Source organism: Aspergillus ibericus (assembly GCF_003184845.1).
Source record: "Aspergillus ibericus CBS 121593 unplaced genomic scaffold BO80scaffold_1, whole genome shotgun sequence".
NCBI lineage: Eukaryota > Fungi > Ascomycota > Eurotiomycetes > Eurotiales > Aspergillaceae > Aspergillus > Aspergillus ibericus.
This window is the reverse complement of record NW_020292099.1, coordinates 1,142,554-1,161,877: the sequence shown is the minus strand read 5'-3', so window position 1 is coordinate 1,161,877 and position 19,324 is coordinate 1,142,554. Positions and strand designations below refer to the sequence as shown.

Here is a 19,324-nt window from a genome sequence, read left to right as displayed (position 1 = left end):
CCGAGCTCGATTCCTAATTAAACTCAAAAGAAGTCATGGCCGAAGCCAGGAATTACCTCAGTTCCCCGCACAGACACGGCGCAGCAGTAGTGAACTGTTGATCTGAATTTAGACGGTTTCTATTTTTTCGCGGAAAATCTTGTGTGATGATGACGGCTGGGTGTCGGCTTGAATTCCGAAGTGCCCTTGCTGCCGAGTATGGAAACTAGAGAGATTCATCCGACAGGAAGTCATCCCAAAGGCCGTCGCTGTCATTGAAGGCGGTGATCAATGCCCTCTCCCAAGAACGCTGGACGGCGCGCCTGCCGCAAAACAAGGCTGGCCGGATCAAGTGACTGAACTCAACGAGAGATATTCATGAATCTTCCACGTTTATCGAACTGTTTGCATTGCAGAGCAACAATAGAATAGGCTGGTCTTCAGAAGAATGAATAATCATATGGTCTTGGAAACCGATGGGGTCAGGATGATGTGCTGCCGTCTGGTATATCCCTCGCGGAATTTCGCTAGGAGAACATTCACCATACAGCAAGAGATTTTGAGCGCCGCTCGTTGATAGATTACTGCCTTTCGACTTTCGCAGCTGAGGATGACAACAATTTGACGCGAAATGAGCGTCTGACATCGATCGAAATATTATGGAAGGGAGGCTTGCTGGCAGCAAGATCTTCTCGAAAGCTAATTCCTTGAGGCTTTCTGCTATCTGGTCAAACCTTCATTCTAATTCAGTCGTCATCAGGCAGGAGCCCGTGATTTTCGAAGCACACTGCGATGGGTACCACATTTCCTCACGACAATAATGGTCATAACCTACGTGCTAAAACTGAGGAATATCGAATCGGCTACTGAACATTTACTACTCGAAGTATATCGTATCACGGTCCTCCAGCCTCAGTCAATGAAACATCAATATCCGATTCAAATATTCGAGATTACCGTTCTTCAGTAACTTGAACCCAAGAGGAATATCTGATGTCCCAAACACGACGAATCTGGATCTCCGCGATGCGACATAGCCTAGCTATAAGTAGAGGGCTTCGATTTCACATGGAAATTCTGCGAAGTCCGAGCAGACAAAATGTAAATCACTTTGCACACATTGGTACAAGCGAGACACGGTCAAGCTCTTGAAAGTTGGGCAAGCGATCGCTCTGAGAACGGTGTAAGGCAACCCGCGGAGCTTCAGCCGCTGGAAACTCAACTCTTCTCAGAACAGCACTCTGCTTGTTAGTTCTCCAAAGGCTTGAATCAAGCCGATGATTCAAACTACAGTCCACTGGTTCTATTTTGTTATGATTGTCAGCCATGGCCAGATGCTAGCGAAGAACGATACCAGAGATAGTACGAGAGACACAACTGACGGCGGAGATAATAGCGGTAATAATGGCAAGGAACAATACCCTCGCTACTAGTGTTCAAAAAGTGGCCCAGGCAGAACTTCTCCAAGAAGTACTACTATTCCTGAGGTCAAAATAATGATGCTTCGGACATAATCAAGATGCAAATCCAGATTGGTTCGCAGGGAAACAGTTGATGGCTCACAAAAGGAGGTACTCATTTCAACTATTTCGTCCACCGCTCCGGATCGAGAACCTCACATGCTCGCGCAAGAAAAGACATGCAAGAACGTGACCTTACATGTCAACAACGCAACGAGTAGTGGACACAACAACTAATGTCTGATGTTGAGACATGCCACATTTCTACCTTCTACGCCCGAGGCTAAGAAGGGATATATTCCTTTTGGCCTACGTGGTTCTTGACATCTGATAAGCAGGACCAGCCATTCGCGCGGATCGACCCCGAAAGCTCAGAACCAAGCGCAGCCCTGTGTTCCGGCTCTATACAGTTCAACAAAGAACATAAAGAGCAGGATAAGACCGTCAATTCCTAATGCAGACAAAGAATATTACCTTCCTTGATGAATTCTGGTTTCGCTCTCTGACCAATAGGCAACAAACTACAATGGCTATGTGATCATGGGTGGCTGCTCTAGCCCGATGATTCCCGACACCCCGCTTCTCAAACCCATGAACCTCAGCACTCATTTGTCCTACGCTCTCAGTCTTAATCTCTCAATTAATGTTGAGACATGCCATATTTCTACCTTCTACGCCCGAGGCTAGGAAGGGATATATTCCTTTTGGCCTACGTGGTTCTTGACAATTAATGAGTTCGTGGGAATTACGCTCTTAAGCGAAATATATTGAACTGCTGCAGACAAGTACAATATCATTTGCGAGCATCATATTTCGCTCAAGAACGCAGGTAGCCTTGTCTAGCAAAGGAAACACGATATCGCCATCGACTTGTTGACTCGTACTCTAGGAATTGCTTGATATCCGTGTCTTGACGTCGCAAAACCCAAGGCTCGAGTAAAGTTGAATTTCCAACCAAAAAACCTCCTACTTCTATGCTCGCTGTCATACAAGTTCGAATCCTATGAGGGTTGTAAATTAAGCCACGGTGGCCGGCGCGTATGCCCAGTGCTAACCAACAAAAAGTGTCAGCTTAAATTGAGATGACTGCCCGTATAAATCGTATTTTGAATTCATCGGATTGCTTTGACGACCAACACGGGCAACAGAAAGCGTCAATTATGGAAAACCTATGCTTAAACTTCAAAGCCGTGCTCAAGGCTTACCGGATTTAATAGTGCTTATTAAAACACGTTCAAAGCTGTTCAAAGACGCCAAGACACTTTACGAGTGATTTTAAGTAGCTTCAGAGCAGTACGAGCCTATCCTGTCATCCTTCGTCACAATTTGCCTAACAACCTTTCGATGTCTGTTGATACGAGGATCCGCACTTCTTAAATAATAATATGTGGCAAGGTGGCCACCAGCAAGGTAGTATTCGTATTGTGCTAGAACGATGAAACCAGCTGTTAACAAAAGGCTATTTTAGTATGACGCCATTGATTGATTCTAGATGGGCTATTAATGCGCCTATAAATAGTTTCTGTATGGGGTCAGTATCACTCATCTTTATTCTCAATCCTTACTTTTAGTAAAGCATCAAAACAACTCGACCATCAAGATGCCAATGAAGAGACTAGGACACAAACCTTTTTCCTGGGCCGCGCATGAGGTACTCGAAAAACCTTTGAGCAACAAAATCGAAACCCCGATCCCCCTTCAAGAACTTATGAATGCTCTAGCAAAGTACGTGCTTCAGGTTGCCAAGCAATCGATGCATCACCTCCGTTTGCATATTAACTGATCGAATATCAGCATGCGTCTCAACCCAAAATACAGTGACTTCACTATTTTGTGTGGTGAAGAGTCCTTCCCTGCCCATAAATGTATCGTTTGCGCGCAATCAGGATTCTTCTCTGGTGCCATGGAAGGAGATTTCATTGTACGCAGCCAGAGTGGCCTGCTATTTGAAGACATCTGTCTGACTCGGGGGAAACACAATAGGAAGCTACCACAAATACTGTCGAGATCCAAGAAGATCCGACTTTGGTGAAGCAGGCGATTGAGTACTTATATACTCTGGACTACCAAGTCATATCTCACAATACAACAGAACGAAGCCACGAACATGGCAATGAATTGAGCCTCACAAGCTCGAGTTGCCACGTTCCTGACGGTGAAGTGGATACCTCTACAATACAGGGGGCTTGGGAGACCTCAGGTCAATCTCCTGATATAACCGATGCTGGAGATACCACTCCTATGCTTGACCCTCTCTCATTTCACATACTGATGTACTCTCTCGCGGACCGTCTCCTCATCAAAGGATTGAAAGCTCTCGCCCAAAAAAAGGTTGAATATGAAATGGCCCAAAGACTAGACGCGGCTTCGTTCCCGCAGGCGGTCTTGGAAATCTACAATTCAACGCCTAAAAGTGACAGAGGCTTAAGGGACCTTGCCGTGGACATCACTTTGCGTAACCTTTCTCTCTTGAGGCGGAAAGATGAAGCAGCTGATGCTATCTTCCAAGACACTCTCCTAGATTCCGTTCCACAATTCTCACGTGACTTGCTGATCGCGATGATGAAAAAGTCTGTGACCGCATGAGGTAAAGTGAGAGCTGTGGAAGGAATTGGGCTGAGCAGAATGAATGGTAAGAACGGAAATACCAATGTAGGTCGAAACACAACTACAGATACTCAAATATTCGGACGACATTTCTGCATACCAAAGTATATCACTGCCTTGATCCTTCTTAAATTGAGAACTGAGGGATGTAATAGTGCGTCATTTAGCTGTTTCACGAGTGTTGATCATATGTGGGCTCGGTTCCACGGGCTGGCATAGTAATCAAGTCTCGTCTCCGATTACCAAAAGTAACACAGTTTCTGCTCCTGATCACTGTACTGGGACTTGCGTCTAAGAGGCACTCTTCTCGCTCATCTACCGTACAACCTGGTTTCCGATGCCCATTTATCGTGAGCTTTGAACCGCATTGCTACATGTACTTTCCAACTGATCCTCTTTGAAACTGCTTCTCAATTGGAATGTTGACTAGGCATTGACTGGGCATGAATAGAGTGCCTATGTCCCCGCCAAGAATCATGCAGTCTCTCCAATCTAATCAAAATAGATAGTAGTATGAAATTACTGGATCCAACAATGATACGAGCCTAGATCCAGTCCGTCTACATTACCCCGCATCAATGACGCCTTGTATTTATTGTCACCCGATCCCTTGCAGAGGAAGGGTTGATTCAGTTTCTTTTGGTGTTTCGAAATTCTTATAATGTCCATACTAAACCTGTCAGCCACTGAACTACCTGGGCAGAACGATGGATTTTGACGATATTTCTCAATGGCTTTCTGGCCAACAAGCTCCTGGTGTCCCACTTACTTAAGTCTTCAGCCAGTATGTGACTGTCACAGAGGCACTGCAAATATTTGAACAATTCCACTCAAAGTGGATTCGCAATGGTCAAGTTCTTTGGAGTGGCATACCGTTCGACAAGGCCCAAGCATGGGCCGAGAAAAATAACCTGCAAACATTAACTACAGCCATGGGCCCTTTGATGGATAAAAACAGTCCAGAATGTCCGAGGATAGGGAAAACAAAGAATCAATGGAGTCGGTATATTCATGGTGCTTCCGCAATTTTCGCTTGGCATATCGCCAGATTCGAAAAAGTCATACTACTTTCCTCTCCACCACCTCAACGATTACATCCCACTGGTCTTTCAAACTACCAATCGATAGAAGAGCCAATCATTCAAGGACTTCTTGGCCATTGCGCAGTTCAAATGATCATCAATATTCATCCTACTGTTCCGGGCGGCGAAAAATGCCCATACGAAATATGGCCTGATGACGAAACTTTCAGATGGATTAAGCAATTCGGAATGAACTATACCTCTAAAAGATGGAGGGCTGTTGGGAGTTCCAAAGACAAGCTACTTTTGAAAGATCTGATCACTCAATCAGGACAGCATATCCTTAGTGAAAGGGCCACTGAGCGGAGCGAGAGATCAAAGGTTTGGCAAAAAATTATCTTTTGGTCGCGTTGATGCTCACAAACTATATAGATGCCCCCAGACAGCCTTCCTTCACCTATTCTGTGGTCTTTATTACTCGTCATAATAATCAGATTTGCAGTCATGAGTTCGGCCTGTATTCTTTTTACAGTGATTATCAGAACCTTGCGACAAGAAAACGAAGCTAGCAAGCGTTGCCAATTGAGACCCGACTCAAATGATGTAGGTGGGTCTGTTCTGACAATGAGGTCAAGCAGGAAGAATTCCTTGGGAATTTTTCTAAGAAGCATTTTAGACTTTCGATAAAAGCGCCTGGGATACAACGCAGAAGGAAGCTCAAAAAAAGCGCACAGCAGAGGAAATCCAGCCCAGGGCTCAGGAAGGAGCTCAAAAGAAGCGTAAAGCGAAGAAGCTCCAAGCCAAGGCGCAGGAAGGAGCTCAAGAGAAGCCCAATGCCAAGGGGAAAAGCAGGACCAAAGTACAGAAGAAAGCTCTAAAGAAGCGCAAAGCGGAGAAGAAAATCCGGACCAAGGCGCAGGAAAGAGGTCAAAAGAAACCCAATGCCAAGAAGAAAACCGGGCCAAAGCGCAGGAAGCTAAAAAAAAAAGTGCAAAGCGAAGAACATTGAGACCGAGGCGCAGACTGAAGCCCACCGCAGAGTATAATCTGGAGAAATTTTGATTTTAAGTTGCATGTACTTTTGAAATATTTCCTGCACTGTATTTTGCACTACTTTAGCCACTGTCTCAACCAGGGACCGCCGTTGTAGGCGTTCGGAGACCTCGATACGAAAAACATGGGTCAATATCTCTAGCTACTTAGTCTCAAGAAAATTTTCAGCTTCTACAAGTGCTACCGACTAAAAATACTTAGTTACAATAGCATAATCAATTTTCTAATCCTCGTAAGCTTGAGGTACGTACCCATACTGTGTACTGGATGATGCTGGCAATGAATGGAATCAGCGATTTGCAATCGATATGGCCACCACTCTATCTCAAACATGCATATCCTATACTCCGCATAAATTTGATGCCCTCTTCAAAGATTCAGAATTGGGCGAATACAGTTTTCGTTTTAAATGTGATGGTATGCCCACATTTCATGATGCTCCCCCGAAAAGTGAGGATGGAACTTGATTTGTTCCGGTTACGTTAAGGTATAAGTCAAGCATCAATCCATCCCCAATGCCATTAAATCTCTCATCATCATTCATTTTGACTCCTTCATCATGCAGCAAGATTAGCTCACTACCAGAGAAGTACACGTGGCCACTGAGCGTCGACTGGAGTACCAAGGTACCGCCAGGGTCAGACTTGAGGAAATTGATTTTCTGGCTCCAGCCGACAAGTGGTGGGTCGTGGATATCTATCTGGATGGTAAGTTACTGCTATCGTAAGAAAGGCAGAAATTGAAAACTAATGAATGCTCGGTAATAGATGTTGACGATGCTCTCAGGGATCACCTAGTTGAAGAGTACGATTTTAACCGAGAACATACAGATGGGTATGTCTATCGCCAAATCCGTCAATATGACGATGACCATTCTATTGGGACAAGGTGGAAGGCCCATTTATCATCATCTAATCGCCAACGCTGGGAGCAAATTATCAATAACAACTGGCGTCGAAAAGCCTTCGACGAGTTACTGGATATCCCAGGTCTCTGGATGGACGGGATGAGGCTGAGTATGGTACATAGACTAGTCGCAATCAGTTGCCCGGAGGTACGCCAACACAAAGTCTGCATTGTTCCCTGAGATCTCCTCCTTTCTGCCTGAAAACTGCTTATTTTGTTCTCGGATCTCTATACCATCTAACATCAATTAACTACAGGAGATTTGTGCTTACTTGAACCATGTCCATCGCTTCTGGTCTTCACTGGTTAATGATGACACAGACGCAAAGAAATGTATCGATCAGAAAACAATCAAGAAGCTTGAATTACTCGCGCCCGGCACATCTCCCGATGATGCTAAGTCAGCACAATGAGTGATTTTGACTGGTCAAGTATTTCCCGATTTCGACGAAGGCAGGAGGACAGAAATACGGGACCGACTCAAGGGATTCAATTGGTCTCATACCTTCACTGCGCACCTTTTTGGAGAATTTTAAATGCCTGGAAAGTTGTGCATACTGCCTCAAGCGACTGGTAGGTGCTGTGGCTGGAGTACCGGCAACTACACCTGAATACGAACGTACAAAATCCTCAATACTATGATTGTTATTTATTATCTAACTAGGAGAATCCGAGTTTAACCACATTGCACTGTCTCTGACGGGAACTTGTAGTTGTGAGTGAATTTTTTACTGTTAATTTAGATAAAAAATGTCATAGTTTAGGTTCGCTTGTTCCAGCCGTGTTTTATAGTTCTTATTGTTGGTTGTTGTTGCCTTGCCCCCTCCACGGATACCTGCAGCGGCTGCTGAGTTTGCTGTCCTATGCTTGGGGAATTCTGTGATATTGCCTGCTGAGGATTTGGTGCCTGTGACTGGGGGATTATAAGCGAAGGATTGTATGGCATCATGACTGGCTGCTGCTGATATGCAGGTGCTATATGATTGGAGGCTTTGTTGCCAGTTTACAGGCTCTGTCATGTACTGAGGATAAACTCCCGCAGGTTGCTGGTGTGGTATGCTTTGGAACTCTTGGGTGGGGAGTTGTTGACTAGCTTATAAAATAATTATAATTACTTCTTATTAGATAGTGTTTTTAATGAATTTAATTCTATTTGAGATTATCATATCTGATATAGTCATCAGGCTTCTTAGCCTGTGACAATAGGTTAGTTTGAAAATAGGTCAGTTTTGAACCACCCTAATGGATTGGGTTAAAGATATCTAAACTGAACCACACTAGTCCATCACTAGGTCCAGGAACTGAAGTAGATGTGCAGCTGGATTCGCTGGAGAGGATGGCTGGTCTGGAGGGAAGTCTACTACTATATATATGCAGCAGGCTGGAGCAAATTAACTTTGCCTTCTATCCGGTTCTTCACGGTGGTATACTTCACCACTAGAACCCTCTCTAGCAGCCTCTGCCATCCATCTCGGGCATGTACAAATGAACTTAGGACTTAATCCATTCCGGCAAATCAGCTGCTTCTTGGAGATTGAAATGCCCCTGTCTCCTATCCAGCGATCTCCCTCCAATCCTCTATGATCATCATCCATGTCACGATAGATGTCACGACTCGAGAAAGCGGACTTGAATCTATGGTCTGCTTGATTTGGATGGTACAGAAAACCCATGATTCGTCGATCCATCGATTGTCCACTCGGCTCCGTCATCCCCTGAAGAGACTTGTTTCCCATCTCTTTCCGGATGAAGCTCTCGGATATCCGCGTGAAGTTCGAGGCCCGAGATAAACTGATCCGATGCTGGAGACTGGGCGCCTGAGACACCAACCCGGCTTTCTCATCGAGTTCTGCACTGCCCCTCCTCTCTTCGATGTCTCGTCGTGGCTGTGAGGCCAAATTTAGACGCGGACTTTCCCGGTGCAGTTTGACTTTCGTGGCTGCCCTGATTTGGTCGCCATCGCTCGCTCAACGCAGGTTGATATACTCCTTGAGGAAATCCACTATGCCGGGTATCTGCCAGAGATCCCCCATACTTCCTACCATACTATTTCACACTCTGCGGGCGCATCCCTCAAGGCATTCACGTCTGGTTGCCTCCGATATAACAACAGCATGGCGACGACGCTACCTACGGCCCCGGCACGGGTTTCTCCCGCCTTTCAACTCGACCTGGCGTCTCCCCAAGACGTGCCCGAGATCGTCCAGCTGTGGTACAGCGACTTTAGCATCCCGGCCATGCTCGAGCTCTGGCCCGACACTCCCGGGGTGCGATGGTGGTGGGAATCGGCCATTCGCCAGGACATGCTTCACCGACCGCGCGAGAAGTATCTGAAAGTGGTGGACCCGTCCCAGGGTCGGATCATCGCCTACGGCAAGTGGTCTCTCCAGACGGCACAAGAGCGTGGGCCCCGGTTTCCCCCCTGGCATCCCGAGATGGACGCTCGTCACAACGATCGATTCTTCCAGGTCCTGGAGCATAATCGTGCCAGAGTTGTTGGTGATGGAAGAAAGAATTTCTGTATGTGAGCCTATGCTGTGTCCGAACAGTCCTGACGTTGGGTAGTTTTCGATATGCTTGCTACACATCCCGACTATCGTAGGATGGGGGCGGCTCGGATGCTCCTGGAATGGGGCTGTCAGGTGGCTGATCAGGAGAGGGCCCTGGTCTACCTGGATGCCACGGACGATGGCAAACCAATATATGAGGGTTTGGGGTTTGTGGATCGGACTGACGCCCAGAGTCAGATCCACCTCACGGGACTGGTGCCTATGGTGAGAGAGCCAGGAAGGGCGATATAGATGCTGCTATTGTAGCCCTGGTGTATCTCAAAGTATCTGATAGTGGTGACGAGTAGGTTATCTCTTGAATGAAAGCCTGTGTCAATGTTCTGGCGTTGTATTTGATACTGTTCTTGCTGGGCCGACATCTGATAGCGTACGTAACCTTGCGCAACATTTCTCTCGCCTTCTCTCGCATGCAGATGACCTTCTTCTGATGCAACAAGTACTACAAGCAACCGCGTCGATTCTTCCCCTTTCTGGGCCAAGTAGACAAGTCGATCAAGGCTGGACCGCACGCGCCTATGACAGTTAACCCCATGGAGCTGGTGCGCTGGAATGCCGACAAGCGCTAGCTTCTAGACACGGAAAGAAGGGTTCGAATGTTCAGGACCCAATTGGTGAACCCTCAGAAGTACAGTGTGTCGGGGTTACAGGCCCAGATTCAGGACTTTTCCACATCTGGCTCGTCCACCTGTCCCGACGCATCGCCATTACCGCCGCCCGGAATGCCGATGATGCGGCCTTTCGGGAGCTCTGCACGCTGGGTGGGCTACAGGGCTCCTTGGTCATCCAGCCGTTTGAGCCCGAGATCCGGACGAGCGAATACTCCTTCATCTCCGTGAGGCCCTACTTAACCCATGCAATGCGCAAATCCCCCGGGCCGGGTGAATTCCGGGTCCAGGATGAATACGGCGGATCAGCCAGGCTGGTGGATGTTGGGGGAATAAGGTTACGGACCCTCCAGGCGGTGCGGGCCGTGATTTGAGACGCTGCAACGCCGGTTGGTATGGCCCCGGGCGAAAGGGCTACGCGCGGATTAACGGGCTTATCCCGGAGGATCGACCCTTTGTGCTGATGGAGATTGAAGTCATCGAGCCTCATCGGTGGCTTGAGACAGGCAAGGGGATCGAAAAGGTTGTTGTCTCTTCTCACGTCCGCGTCGACTTGGTATGTCCGAGACCCTAGAAGCATTGGCCATTCGGAAAACCTGTCGAGGATAGTCACAAAGATTAGAAGTACGACACAAAATGCCATATAGAATAAAGTAGCATGACGAGTAAATAGTGAAGAAGGAAGTTTTCCTATCGAAGAACCACGGGGTCATGTGAGCAATTCTGGCAGCCTCGGGCTCCGCGGAGATCAAATGCCTTGGTACCTCACTGCCTGAGGCACAAAAATACCCGATCGGGGAGATGATCCTCGGCCAGCTTCATCTTCTTCGCCATCCCCGTCGCTGTCAATCTCTCTTCATCCTCGCATCAATTGCCCTCTTTTCAGGACCACACACACTCTCTCAACCGGCGCAATGCCGTCCGCTCTCCTGCCCCAGCGGGCCCTTCTTCGTCCGCCCCCATCGTCCACCCTGACCATCGTCGCGTCTCTCCTCCAATCTCACCACCATTACAACATCCAATCGCGCACCTACGCCTCCCACTCCCCCAAATCCCAATCTAAATCCAAATCGCACTCCCGTCCCTCCTCCTCCGCCCAACCAGCCCACCCATCCTCCACATCCACCTCCACCACCTCCACCACCACCCTCACCAACGACATCAACCCACCCGCCAGCACCCGACCCGCCGACCTCTCCCTCCCCCCCTCGCTCCCCCCGTCTGCCTCCCCCGCCGACAAACTCAAACACTACATCTCCATCGGCCGCGCCTATCTCACCTTCTACAAAACAGGCCTCAAGAACGTCTACCATAACTACCGCGCCGCCCAGCCCCTCCACCGCACCCTCAACCTCTCCCTCTTCGTCTCCCCCCCCGCCACCACCACCAGCGCCTCATCCTTTCTCAAAACTCTCCACTCGCACAATCTCAGCCGCGCCCATTTCCAACTCCTCCGTCGCTCCGCCTATGATATCCGTCGTATCATCCCCTTCAGCTTGGTGCTGGTCATCTGTGGCGAGATGACCCCGTTGGCGGTCCTGGCGTTGGGGAATGTGATCACGCCATTGACGTGTCGGATTCCGCGGCAATTGGAGAAGGAGCGCGTGAAGCGGGCCGTTTGGAAGAGAAATGCCCTGGTGCCGGTGGGATCGGTCACGGCTCCGACGGTGGGGTCCGAGGCCGAGATGCGCGTGTTGAAGAGCATGGTGGATGGCGAGTGGGTTCGGACGGCCGGGGCCAGGGATGTCCTGCGTGCGTGTGCGGCGTTGGGGCTGACGAAGACGCATACACGGCCGGAGTCGTTGGTCGAGGTGGTCTATCGGCCGCGGTTGCGCCGGTATGCGGAGTATCTGGAGGTGGATGATGCGTTGATTCGCTCCGGCGGGGGCGTGTCAGGGATGGAGGCCGCCGAGGTGCGCCTCGCGGTGGAGGAGCGCGGCGGCGTCGGGGTCGGGGGCAAAGAAAGCTGGGAGGCTGAACGCGAGGAGAGACGCTGGTTGGAGAAATGGCTGGCCGGCAAGGAGTAGGTAGATAGAGGATGTATAGCACACTGCGCATGCATATGTACATTAGTCAAGGGCAGTATGGATCATTTCGACTCGTCACTTTGCCCGGGGCAGGGCTGCTGCATCTCACCCATCCGGGCCCCCGGCCGTCATGGTTGGCTAGTATACACTGTACAGGTCATCGCAAATCCGTATCACTCTCCCAGCGCCTGCAGGAATGCTCCCCCGGTCCGTCCGTCCGTTCTCTGGTGAGACTCGTCATCCTCACCTCCCCATCCCTGCCTGTTGCTGTCCCAAACCAGCAATCCCCCCGAAAGGTATCATATGAGTGCTCAGAATACTCGATCAAATTGACACGCAGCCGCAACTAGAGAACCACCAGGAAACCCCCAAGGGACCACCACCACCACCAATGAGAAAAGGAAACCAAGATCAAATCAACACCACTCACGCCCGTCGCCCGCGCGCCGTCGTCGGTTGGGTTGCATTCCGGACCTGCTTTGCCCATCGTAACCCGCAACTGTTGCAGAGGTCCCGATTGCCGCTGGGCCCGCGCCGCCACTCTGGCGTGCTCTTCGTCCGACACATCGCGCAGCTCTTTTCTACCATGATCGTGCTTTGCTTGCGCTTGCGCTTCTTCCGGCGCGTCAGCAGGCGTTGCACCTCTTCCGATAGGCTGTGGTTCTGCTTTTCCAGCTCCCGCAACTCGAACTGCCAGCTGGATCCGCGCGTCGGCGCCAGTTCCGTGAACAGGCTGCGGTCGCGCAGCGAGGCCACCTCTTGATTGCCGGCTGGCAGCCGGCTGGTCCCGGTTATCCCGGACAGGCCAGAGGCCGCCGGACTAGGGCCGGCAGCATCTCGGCTGCCGTGAATCACCAGTCCGGTCTCCGTCGAGCTGGAGCTCGACTCGTCGGCCCCGTTGTTCGGGAGCGGCCGGTGGAAGCGCAACTGTGCGACCAGGAACGAAGGCCGCTCGCCTTCTTTACTATCTCCCGGAATGAGAGTCGTCTGCACCGGCAGCATGTGTCCCTTCTTGTGCCGGATTTTGTGGGTAAACGACACCTGTTGACCGGAACGGGCCGCTGCGAGGGCCTCCATGACCTGGGCCCGTGTATCCGCTCCCGTCAGATCTTGGATGCTCTTGCCGATCAGATCGTCCGACACCCGGCCCAGCACCGGCCGGGCTTTCGACGAGATAAACAAGACGATCCCGGACATCGACAGCTTGGCCCAAATATCATTTTCGGCCAATCCCCCGCGACCCACCGTGGCAATCTCATCAAAGTTGTACACGGCACGCGCTCTCCCTCCCAAGACCATAAATTGCCGGCCGCGGTCGGTGATGTGCCAGGACCCATGGCTCTCGAACCAAATATATCCACTGTACTTCTTCCGGATGCGATAGACCACACTAACGGGTTCGGTGGTGATCCGCGCGCGTAGCTCCCGAATGACAGAACCGATATCGCTGGGATGGCACACGGTCGACAATCCTTTTCCGACCAATTCCGCCGGTTCATACTCCAATATTTTCAGGCAGGACGGCGACAGGTATAGGAATTCGCCTTCGAAGGACAAGACGTGGATGATATCGTCCATGTTTTCCACCAGGACCCGGTCCAAATAATGCCGGTACGATGGCCCAGGGCCTTCCAGGCTCTCCAACACCGCCGACACTTGGTTGGGGTCAAACAAGGTGGCTAAATCCGGGTTGGAGCGATAGACGTCCGGCGGGACCACATAATTCGGCAATTGATTGCGTTGATAGTTGATCATGTATGTTCCATCTGCATCAGGAATCGTTAGATTGGCAGAAACAGACCATCACTCGCAAGATGGGGGCCATACTCGGATTCCGTCTGGTCACGGCATCGGGCGTCTCCACCAGATCGACCTGGAACCCCACGTAGAACCGATAATCACTGCCGCCCCAGCGGATCGGGATCATCGTGATCAGATTCACAAAGGGCTGTCCGCCTTTGCGGTAATTGAGGATGCTCGCCTGGATCTCCGTCCGCTCCTCTATCGTCGATCGTAGGCGATAGGCCGTGTTCTCATCGACAAACTTCCGCTGCATGCCCCGCTGGACAATGCCATCCGGGCCTTGAAGGAACCGACAGTTTTGCCCGACGATCTCCCGGTTGGTGTAGCCCGTGAGCCGTTCGAACGCCTCGGAGACATAGACGATTGGGTGGTCCTCCAGTGTGATGTCACAGAGGACAAATGCGCACGACAAGTCGACCGCACCGATGTTGATTTTCGGGTCTGGCCGCGACACCACCTGGGCCTAGATCGAGAGGTCAGCAACGTCCATGCGCAGCACACAGCACCTCTTCCCGGATCGAACCCGATCCGCTATCCACCTACCAGGACCCCCATGATATCGAATCCACTATTCGAATAGATACTAGCATACGGAGAGTCATTTCCAGCTTCCACCTTGGCCTGGGGTGGAAAAGCGCCTTTTGGCCGTAGAGAACCCGCATCAGCTTTCGGGTCAGGTTGGATAGGGATTGGAGGAGGACCCACCCTTCACTGGCGACGACCTCTTCGGCTGGATGAATCGATGAGGGACGGCCGGGTTGGTCGGTTGGGTATAGGGCTGAAACTCCGGAGGTTGGCTCTGCGGCAGTGACTGCTCCTCCGATGGACCGCTCGCGCGGGCGAAGTCCCCGGGTGGCCCTGGAACCGGACCTGTGGTCTGTGCCTGGGCAGTCATCTCATGGGCGGTCTGCTGATTCCAGTAGGCGTTGGTGATGGATCCCGGGGCTTGTGCGACCGCATACGCTGCGCCTGGATCCAGGTGGATGGTCTGGGAGGATAAGTGAGCATGCGCCGGCACCGAATGCTGCTCGAGACTGGGGTCCAGCGGTCCAATGGACGTCCCAAACGCGGTCGCATCGTATGAAAAGGGACCCATCGGCATCGAGTGTGCAGGCGCAGATAACGGATCGTAGGCGTGCATGGGATGGGACAGGTGACCAGCGAGGGTAGCAGCATGCGACGAAGCATGGAGGCCGTGATGGGCCGGCGGCTGGAAGGAGAAGTCATCAGGATGGGCGGGAAAGGTTGCTGGGATACCGGCAGCGAGCAGATCGGAGGAGGCATGAGACGGCGGGTAGGCAAAGGAACCGGGCGGAATGTGGTCGGAACTGGGATAAGACATCAACGGAGGGGGATGATGGGTATTGGAGTATGCGGGGGGGCCCAGTTGGTGATCCGGCACGGAATAGTGTGCCTGATAGAAGGCATCGTCGAAGCCTTCCATCGCGTGGTGCACTTTCACGTCCGATCGATTGGAGATGAGGCGGCAGACCAATGAGAAAGACGCATCGAGGGCGCGCGGGGAGCGATGCGCTGCAACGGCGAACAAAGCAAGGCCACCGATCCCGGCTGGCAATCCTGCCCACAACCACGGCCTAAGAGTCACTCTTGACCCTGCGAGGACCCAACAAAGGGATCAAGGAACAAACCGATTGATGAAAGACTGGGGAAACGGGCCGTTCGGTCGTGCTGCTGGGCCCGAGCTGCGATGGGTAAAAAAAAGAGGGGAAGCGAGAGCTGGAGAGAAACGGAGACAGACGGTGGAACGACTAGGCGGTCGTTAAATCAACTTCCCACCACCCCCCATGCCGGGCTTAATATATGAAATAATAAGACCACGCCCCAATCCAGAATCCGATAGTCCCTCAGGACTCGGCAGGAAGAATCAGACTGACGCACAACAACTAGCTCCAGGGGCAACCGACGGGCGACAGAGGAAAAAAAAAAAAAAAAAGAAATGATCGAGGCCAGACGCGAGGAATCGACATCTCGCGCGACTGCCACCATGGCCGCGGCAAGAGAAAAGGATCGAAGCGGCGAAGAAGAGGCAGTTCGACGGGCATCCGGGGGGCATGATTGGATCGCAGTCAACTAGAGCAGAGCAATGGGCTCGTCCGGTGGCGGGGCGGGCCAATCATGGTCGCGTCGCCAGAGGATTCCGGATGATGTGTCAATCTGGCCGGTGTGATCGATCGAGAAACCGTAGAGAAAAGAGTGGGGGGGCGGAGAAGGAAGAGAGAAGAGGAGAGACAGAGAGCGAGCGAGAGAGAGAGAGAGACGGGCGGAAGAGACGAAAGAATGACGGGGAAGAAGATGCATCAGATGGACGAGTCGGAAAAGACTAGGTACTTTCGCGATGGCGGTCCTCCCCACGGAGGAGAATGTATCTACTCCGTACTGCCATGACTGCAGAAGGTACGGTGGCTGCTAAAGTACAGTGGAAATCCTCCGTAGGGACTAGGCAATAGGCACAGACTCGATAGGTACTCCCGTACGGAGTACTCCGTACCAGGTACCGCATGCGCCCGGCCAATGCTGCAGGCCCTCGGGGTACTGGTACTTATCTACACCAGATTGAGTGATTCCCATCCAATATCTATCTATCTATTTACCTCGAGAGCCAGGCTCATGCCCTCATCTCTCCGCCCATCATGGCCATCTCCAAGAATTCTCCTATCCTTCAATCTTCCCGTCCGTCTTATCAATCAGCCGCCATGTCATTCCAACCCTTCCCACCCAGTGATCGGCCATTGTCTGCCCCCAAATCACCCGTAATTGCCCCAAGGGGCGCGGCGCTTCGCTCCGTCAGCGTCTGAGATTGTGGCCCTGGATCTCCTCCCTCATCCCCCTTACTCCCCAGACCAGAATTTAAAGGTCGCGTCGCAAACGTCGGCGAGACAGTTGAAAGGGCCTCCCAATTCTCACCGTTCCCTTCGACCTCGGTGCTCTGCCCGCTCGGCCTGCTCTCTCCCTTCTGCTCCTCCCCTTGGATGCCCCTCTCGGGTTCGGCAGGATCCCCTGGCACCCACCCTCCGGCTGGAAGGAAGATAGAAACCTCTCGCGTCGCTTCGATTCACCCTTGTTTCCGTCGTTCATTGCAGAACACGCTCGTCTGCTCAATCCGCCGTACGCGCATCTCCAACCCCCGGCGCTACCACCATGGCGGACTCCCCAGACAAGATTTCCATCACTATCTGCGGAGACGGTGGATGTGGTATGTTGCAACCTCTTCTCTCTGCGTCGGCCGTTTGTTCATTATTCCGGTGCATGGAATGCGGGGCTATACTAGGAGTCGTTTCAGGGATAAATCCCGTGTCGCTGATGGCCGGCTAGGTAAATCGTCCATCACCTTGCGCTTGGTACGCAGCCAATGGATACATGAGTGAGTTCTCCCCCAAACTCGACATTGGGTCGAGAGGAAGCGCCATGCTAATATCAAACGTGACAGATATGATCCTACAATTGGTATACCTCCCTTAGGCTTGCTCTTCACATCTTCAAGCTCAAGCATACTGATCGCTGCAGAGGATTCGTACTCGGTTACACGCGTGGTTGATGGCGTGCCATACTTCCTCTCCATCACCGACACGGCCGGCCAGGAGGAGTATCGCGGATTGTGGGCGGCTTCCAACCTGCGATCGGACGCCTTCCTTCTCGTCTACGACATTACCAACCGAGCGAGCTTGGGAGCCTTGGACTACTTCATGGAGATGATCGACATCGAAACCGAACAACGAGCCGAAGACAACGACCGTCTGCGCAAGGAACTCGGGGCGAGCGCAGAGGGCCTCGATGTCGGCATGCCACCCCCAGTCAAGATCGTGGCCGGGAACAAGTGTGATCTGAAGGACAGCAGAGTCATCGGTGCCCGGGAAGGCCTGGAGTACGCCCGGAAACACGATTGCGGTTTCATGGAGACCAGCGCAAGGGAGATGGTCAACATTGAGGAAACATTTGCCCGTAAGACCCTCCCGGTACTGAGACAGGTGCGCAAATGCTGACACCGCTGCAGTTCTAGTCCGTCGGGTCGTGGAGGCTCGTCGAGCACACTACCAGAAGGCGCCAACGGCTCAGCAGGCTCCCGCCGGCGACTCTTCAACAGCTGCGAAAGCACCCGCTGGTGCCGTTGCTAGCAAGGAAGCCACTGAAGCATCGTCGAAGCGCGCGCAGCAACGACAAAGCGGTCTTCGTGGCCTCTTCAAAGGCAAACAGACTAGTCAAGATGTAGGCCAGGCGGACAATCTGAAACCCGACAGTCCCATTTCAGGACAGAAGCTAGCAGGACCTGCAAAGCCCAGCATATGGAGGCGCTTGCGTTGTTGTTAGACTGCAGGGTTTGCTTATCGCTCCTGTCCGTACCTGTTTGTATCAGCATTTCTCATATACCCCCTTTTGTACACTTTTCACATTGACATTCCCCGCATAACTCTGGTCGATCCGTGCTGCTGCATTCACTAGCTGCTCCTGTTGCCCGTTTCTCTTTGGCTTCTAATTTGCATAGGTAGAAAGATCGCGATGTTTCAAGAATTCACATGACGCGAATAGATGATTGTGACGATGGTCACTCATGAGGTCACCAGCCAGCCACATCGTTTGCGGGGCAAACATGGCGTTTGTCGACCAGGGACAAGGTCCACCATGCATAGCAGTATCTTATCAGCAACCTCTCCCGGCACCCAGAGTATCAGCCGAACCCCTGCCGCATCCCGACGGGAGCGGGAGCTGAACGCATCCATGTCAATCCATGGTGGTGGGGGCATTTTCAGTAGACGGACGCGCGATGACGCTATTATGGGGTCCAGACCTACTCTGCCTACATAGTACTCCGGTACTATGTAGGAGAGGGCATGCCTCTGCCATCGGGTTTCGACTTTGCACGATTCGGTAACCCTTGACTCCTGAACAGATCCGCGCGCATCAGGGTCAAGGTTCCCCGTGTTGCATGGCTGCTTCGGGACCGATTTAAGCGACGCTCGGCAGTTTGCTGTAGAACCGTGTAGATCGCCATGCCCCAAGGGTCAATCTTCCACTAGATGGGACCCGGGGCTGTGGCGCAAGCATGAAGTCAATCTTCGAGCGATTGGCGCTCCAGAAGGTGCCGCTGGGATTGCACGATGGTGGACACACTTCAATGGGGGAGCTGCAGCCTGCTAGGCTTAATTAATCTTGTTCTGTGGGTGGTGGATGACAGGGGCACGGTCGAATCAGACGGGCGGGCGTGCAGTGGTGTATCAACGTCATTGACTGTCATGGCGGACAGCCCGTTGAACATCGTCGCGTGGTGGCCGTCTG

At 51.8% G+C, this 19,324-nt stretch overlaps 7 protein-coding genes across 7 annotated transcripts; 5 read left to right on the top strand and 2 right to left on the bottom strand.

Moving 5' to 3' along the window:
* The first annotated feature begins 3,020 nt into the window (after positions 1 to 3,020).
* On the top strand, positions 3,021 to 4,141 carry BO80DRAFT_396130 (BTB/POZ domain-containing protein). Its single transcript, XM_025717335.1, has 3 exons — positions 3,021 to 3,164; positions 3,234 to 3,360; positions 3,423 to 4,141. Exons 1-3 carry the CDS (start codon positions 3,040 to 3,042, stop codon positions 4,023 to 4,025), a joined length of 855 nt encoding a protein of 284 aa, XP_025580673.1. The 5' UTR covers positions 3,021 to 3,039; the 3' UTR covers positions 4,026 to 4,141.
* A 687-nt stretch (positions 4,142 to 4,828) lies between these two features.
* Positions 4,829 to 5,314, top strand: BO80DRAFT_340091 (uncharacterized protein; the record flags this gene model as incomplete). Its single annotated transcript, XM_025715200.1, has 1 exon — positions 4,829 to 5,314. A coding segment is annotated over one exon (486 nt), but the record flags the coding sequence as incomplete, so codon positions are not given.
* Positions 5,315 to 9,056: 3,742 nt separating this feature from the next.
* BO80DRAFT_420641 (uncharacterized protein) lies at positions 9,057 to 9,786 on the top strand. The gene has a single exon (XM_025718411.1). It carries the CDS (start codon positions 9,142 to 9,144, stop codon positions 9,553 to 9,555), a length of 414 nt encoding a protein of 137 aa, XP_025580671.1. The 5' UTR covers positions 9,057 to 9,141; the 3' UTR covers positions 9,556 to 9,786.
* A 239-nt stretch (positions 9,787 to 10,025) lies between these two features.
* BO80DRAFT_470445 (uncharacterized protein) lies at positions 10,026 to 10,892 on the bottom strand. The gene has a single exon (XM_025723069.1). It carries the CDS (start codon positions 10,843 to 10,845, stop codon positions 10,438 to 10,440), a length of 408 nt encoding a protein of 135 aa, XP_025580670.1. The 5' UTR covers positions 10,846 to 10,892; the 3' UTR covers positions 10,026 to 10,437.
* A 121-nt stretch (positions 10,893 to 11,013) lies between these two features.
* On the top strand, positions 11,014 to 12,563 carry BO80DRAFT_420639 (uncharacterized protein). The gene has a single exon (XM_025718410.1). It carries the CDS (start codon positions 11,117 to 11,119, stop codon positions 12,227 to 12,229), a length of 1,113 nt encoding a protein of 370 aa, XP_025580669.1. The 5' UTR covers positions 11,014 to 11,116; the 3' UTR covers positions 12,230 to 12,563.
* A 92-nt stretch (positions 12,564 to 12,655) lies between these two features.
* lreA (GATA transcription factor LreA) lies at positions 12,656 to 15,839 on the bottom strand (the record flags this gene model as incomplete). Its single annotated transcript, XM_025721863.1, has 5 exons — positions 12,656 to 13,995; positions 14,057 to 14,495; positions 14,576 to 14,697; positions 14,738 to 15,469; positions 15,833 to 15,839. The coding sequence occupies 5 exons, from the start codon at positions 15,837 to 15,839 to the stop codon at positions 12,656 to 12,658; spliced, it is 2,640 nt and encodes an 879-aa protein (XP_025580668.1).
* Positions 15,840 to 17,191: 1,352 nt separating this feature from the next.
* BO80DRAFT_470433 (putative RAS small monomeric GTPase) lies at positions 17,192 to 18,858 on the top strand (the record flags this gene model as incomplete). Its single annotated transcript, XM_025723068.1, has 3 exons — positions 17,192 to 17,246; positions 17,558 to 17,992; positions 18,045 to 18,858. 3 exons carry the CDS (start codon positions 17,192 to 17,194, stop codon positions 18,356 to 18,358), a joined length of 804 nt encoding a protein of 267 aa, XP_025580667.1. The 3' UTR covers positions 18,359 to 18,858.
* Positions 18,859 to 19,324: the final 466 nt, after the last annotated feature.